Genomic DNA, 2,707 nt, shown 5'->3' with positions numbered 1-2,707 from the left:
TCCGTGCTGTATTTTCTACATTTATCATTTCCAGGATAAGAAACTCAGTATTTTTCTATGAATGTAGAACCCACCACCATCATAATCATATTTATATACCTCTTCATATGATAAAGAGGCATTCAATATCATGTAATCTGATTGTTTTTATTTCATTTTACTGAGGAGGAAACTTAACCCTGGAAAGGAGATACTTGTCCTATGTTGCCCCCAATGAGTAGCTCAGCTAGGCGTTGTATTGAGGTCTTCAGATTCCAAGTTCACAACACAATGATGATTTCATGTGCTGTTTTTATTTTTGTCTTTCAGAAATATATATTCTGAATTCTCCTTGCTTTTTTGGTACACTTCTCTGGGCCATTTGAGAATCACTGATTAACAAAATCACCCCCCAAAGTGGGAGGTGCTTTAAGTTCAGGTACCCAGTTTAAGTATCAAAATTAGATACCAACATGAACCATCCTTTCTGTAACCACAACTTTTCTACCCACGATTCTCACTCACTTTGATTATGATGGGATAAAGTTGACAACATGGAAAGGGCAAACCATTCAGTGGTGTCTGAGTTCATTTTGTTGGGACTTTCTAAATCTCAGAATCTTCAGATTCTATTCTTCCTAGGATTCTCTGTGGTCTATGCAGGGATTGTGTTAGGAAACCTCCTGATCTTGGTCACTGTGATCTTTGACTCACGCCTTCACACACCAATGTATTTTCTGCTTATCAATCTCTCTTGTATTGATATGATCCTAGCTTCTTTTGCTACCCCTAAGATGATTGTGGATTTCCTCCGAAAACAGAAGACCATCTCTTGGTGGGGATGTTACTCTCAGATGTTCTTCATGCACCTCTTAGGGGGGAGTGAGATGATGTTGCTTGTAGCCATGGCAATAGACAGGTACGTTGCCATATGCAAGCCCCTCCATTACCTGACCATCATGAGCCCACGAGTGCTTGTTTGGCTGCTGTTATCCTCCTATACAGTTGGATTTGTGCATTCATCTAGTCAGATGGCTTTCATGTTGAATTTGCCCTTCTGTGGTCCCAATGTGGTGGACAGCTTTTTCTGTGACCTTCCCCTTGTGATCAAACTTGCCTGCAAGGACACCTACTTGCTACAACTGCTGGTTGTTGCTGATAGTGGCCTCCTGTCCCTGGTCTGCTTTCTCCTCTTGCTTGTCTCCTATGGGATCATCATATACTCAGTCAGGCACCGTGCTGCCGGTGGTTCGGCCAAGGCCTTCTCCACTCTGTCAGCACACATCACAGTTGTGACTCTCTTCTTTGCCCCATGTGTCTTTATCTATGTATGGCCCTTCAGCAGATACTCTGTCGATAAAATTCTCTCTGTGTTTTATACAATTTTCACACCTCTCTTAAATCCTATTATTTATACATTAAGGAATCAAGAAGTAAAAGCAGCCATAAAGAAGATAAGGACTCGACATATAAATGCAAAACACACTTTGTAGATGATGCTTCTGAAGAAACAATTTCTTGTGTGGACATTTTAAGGAATGAACTTTGAAGCTATTTCATGTTCTGTAAAAGGAACCAGTAGGTGTAACTGTTAAAGAGCAAACCCCTTTTTTTGTCACTGTCAGTGATTAAACACATGACATGTAGAGTCTGGAAGACATGCATTTAAATCCTCTCTTTACTGCTTCTTCTCATGCAAATATTTGAAAAAAATTAATAAATTCTCTTTATCTACTTAATTATCTACAGAAATTTCTTTATATGTTTCTTTTATTATTTTGGTATGTTTTTAATTTTTACAATTATTATTACTATTTCTATTATGCTTGTAGTTATTACTGCTACTATTATAATTGTAGCTGCTATTGGGAATCTATCAGTAGAAAATGTACACAGATGACTTCTCACATAGGCCGTTTAGCTGAGTGTCTGATTAACTGGTGCTAAAAGTACATTTAGTAGGTAATCCCTAGTTAATGTGTATTAATTTTAGTTACTTAGTTGCCCCAGATACAGTGCCTCCAACCATGCTTCACATATTTTGTGAGCCTACAATGAGCCAGAAGATACATCCTTGATTTCAGGAAGTTTACAGCCCATTGATGGGGAGAGTGCACTAAATTTGCAATCATGTTGTGTCATGGACAGTACTATATTATGCGGTTGCAAGTCCAGTACAACTTTAACAGTAATAACACCAATATTTGTCTCTGCCTTTTTTTGAATTCACTGATAAATTGACTCAGAGCCTATAGGGAAGAAGGGGTGACTGGTATTCCTGAAAAGTCTATATTCAATTCTTAGTACCAGAATCAAACTTTCTTTTTCATTTTTTAAAATACAGTTTACAAATAGAAAAAAAAATCATTCTCTTTAGTGTACAATGCTGTGAATCCTGACAAATGCATAGTCATGTAACGATAACAATGAGAATATAGGAGAATTTCATCAACCCTCAAATTTCCCTCTGCCCCTTTGTGGTCTACCCTTCTGTCTCGTGTTCCAGCTCTGATAAAAGTGATCTGGTTTGGTTTTTTTTTTTGGTCCCTGGTTTGCCTTTTAATAACTGTCATATAAGTTGAATCATATAGTGAGTAGCCTTTTGAGCATTTTTTTTCAGTCAGCATGATGCCTTTAGGATTCATTCAATAGCAAGTTGTTTTCATTATTAAAAATCTATTTTACATTTTAATATCTATTATATAAGTGCCCTCATTGCTATTCTTCC

The 2,707-nt window shown here is 37.4% G+C and overlaps 1 protein-coding gene across 1 annotated transcript; it reads left to right on the top strand.

Moving 5' to 3' along the window:
• Positions 1 to 533: 533 nt before the first annotated feature.
• Positions 534 to 1,472, top strand: LOC308346801 (olfactory receptor 4K13; the record flags this gene model as incomplete). Its single annotated transcript, XM_080809846.1, has 1 exon — positions 534 to 1,472. One exon carries the CDS (start codon positions 534 to 536, stop codon positions 1,470 to 1,472), a length of 939 nt encoding a protein of 312 aa, XP_080665972.1.
• Positions 1,473 to 2,707: the final 1,235 nt, after the last annotated feature.

This window comes from Martes martes, assembly GCF_963455335.1.
Source record: "Martes martes genome assembly, chromosome: 7".
NCBI classification, from domain to species: Eukaryota; Metazoa; Chordata; class Mammalia; order Carnivora; family Mustelidae; genus Martes; species Martes martes.
Note: the sequence above shows the minus strand (reverse complement) of the source record. Positions and strands in the feature narration are given on the sequence as shown.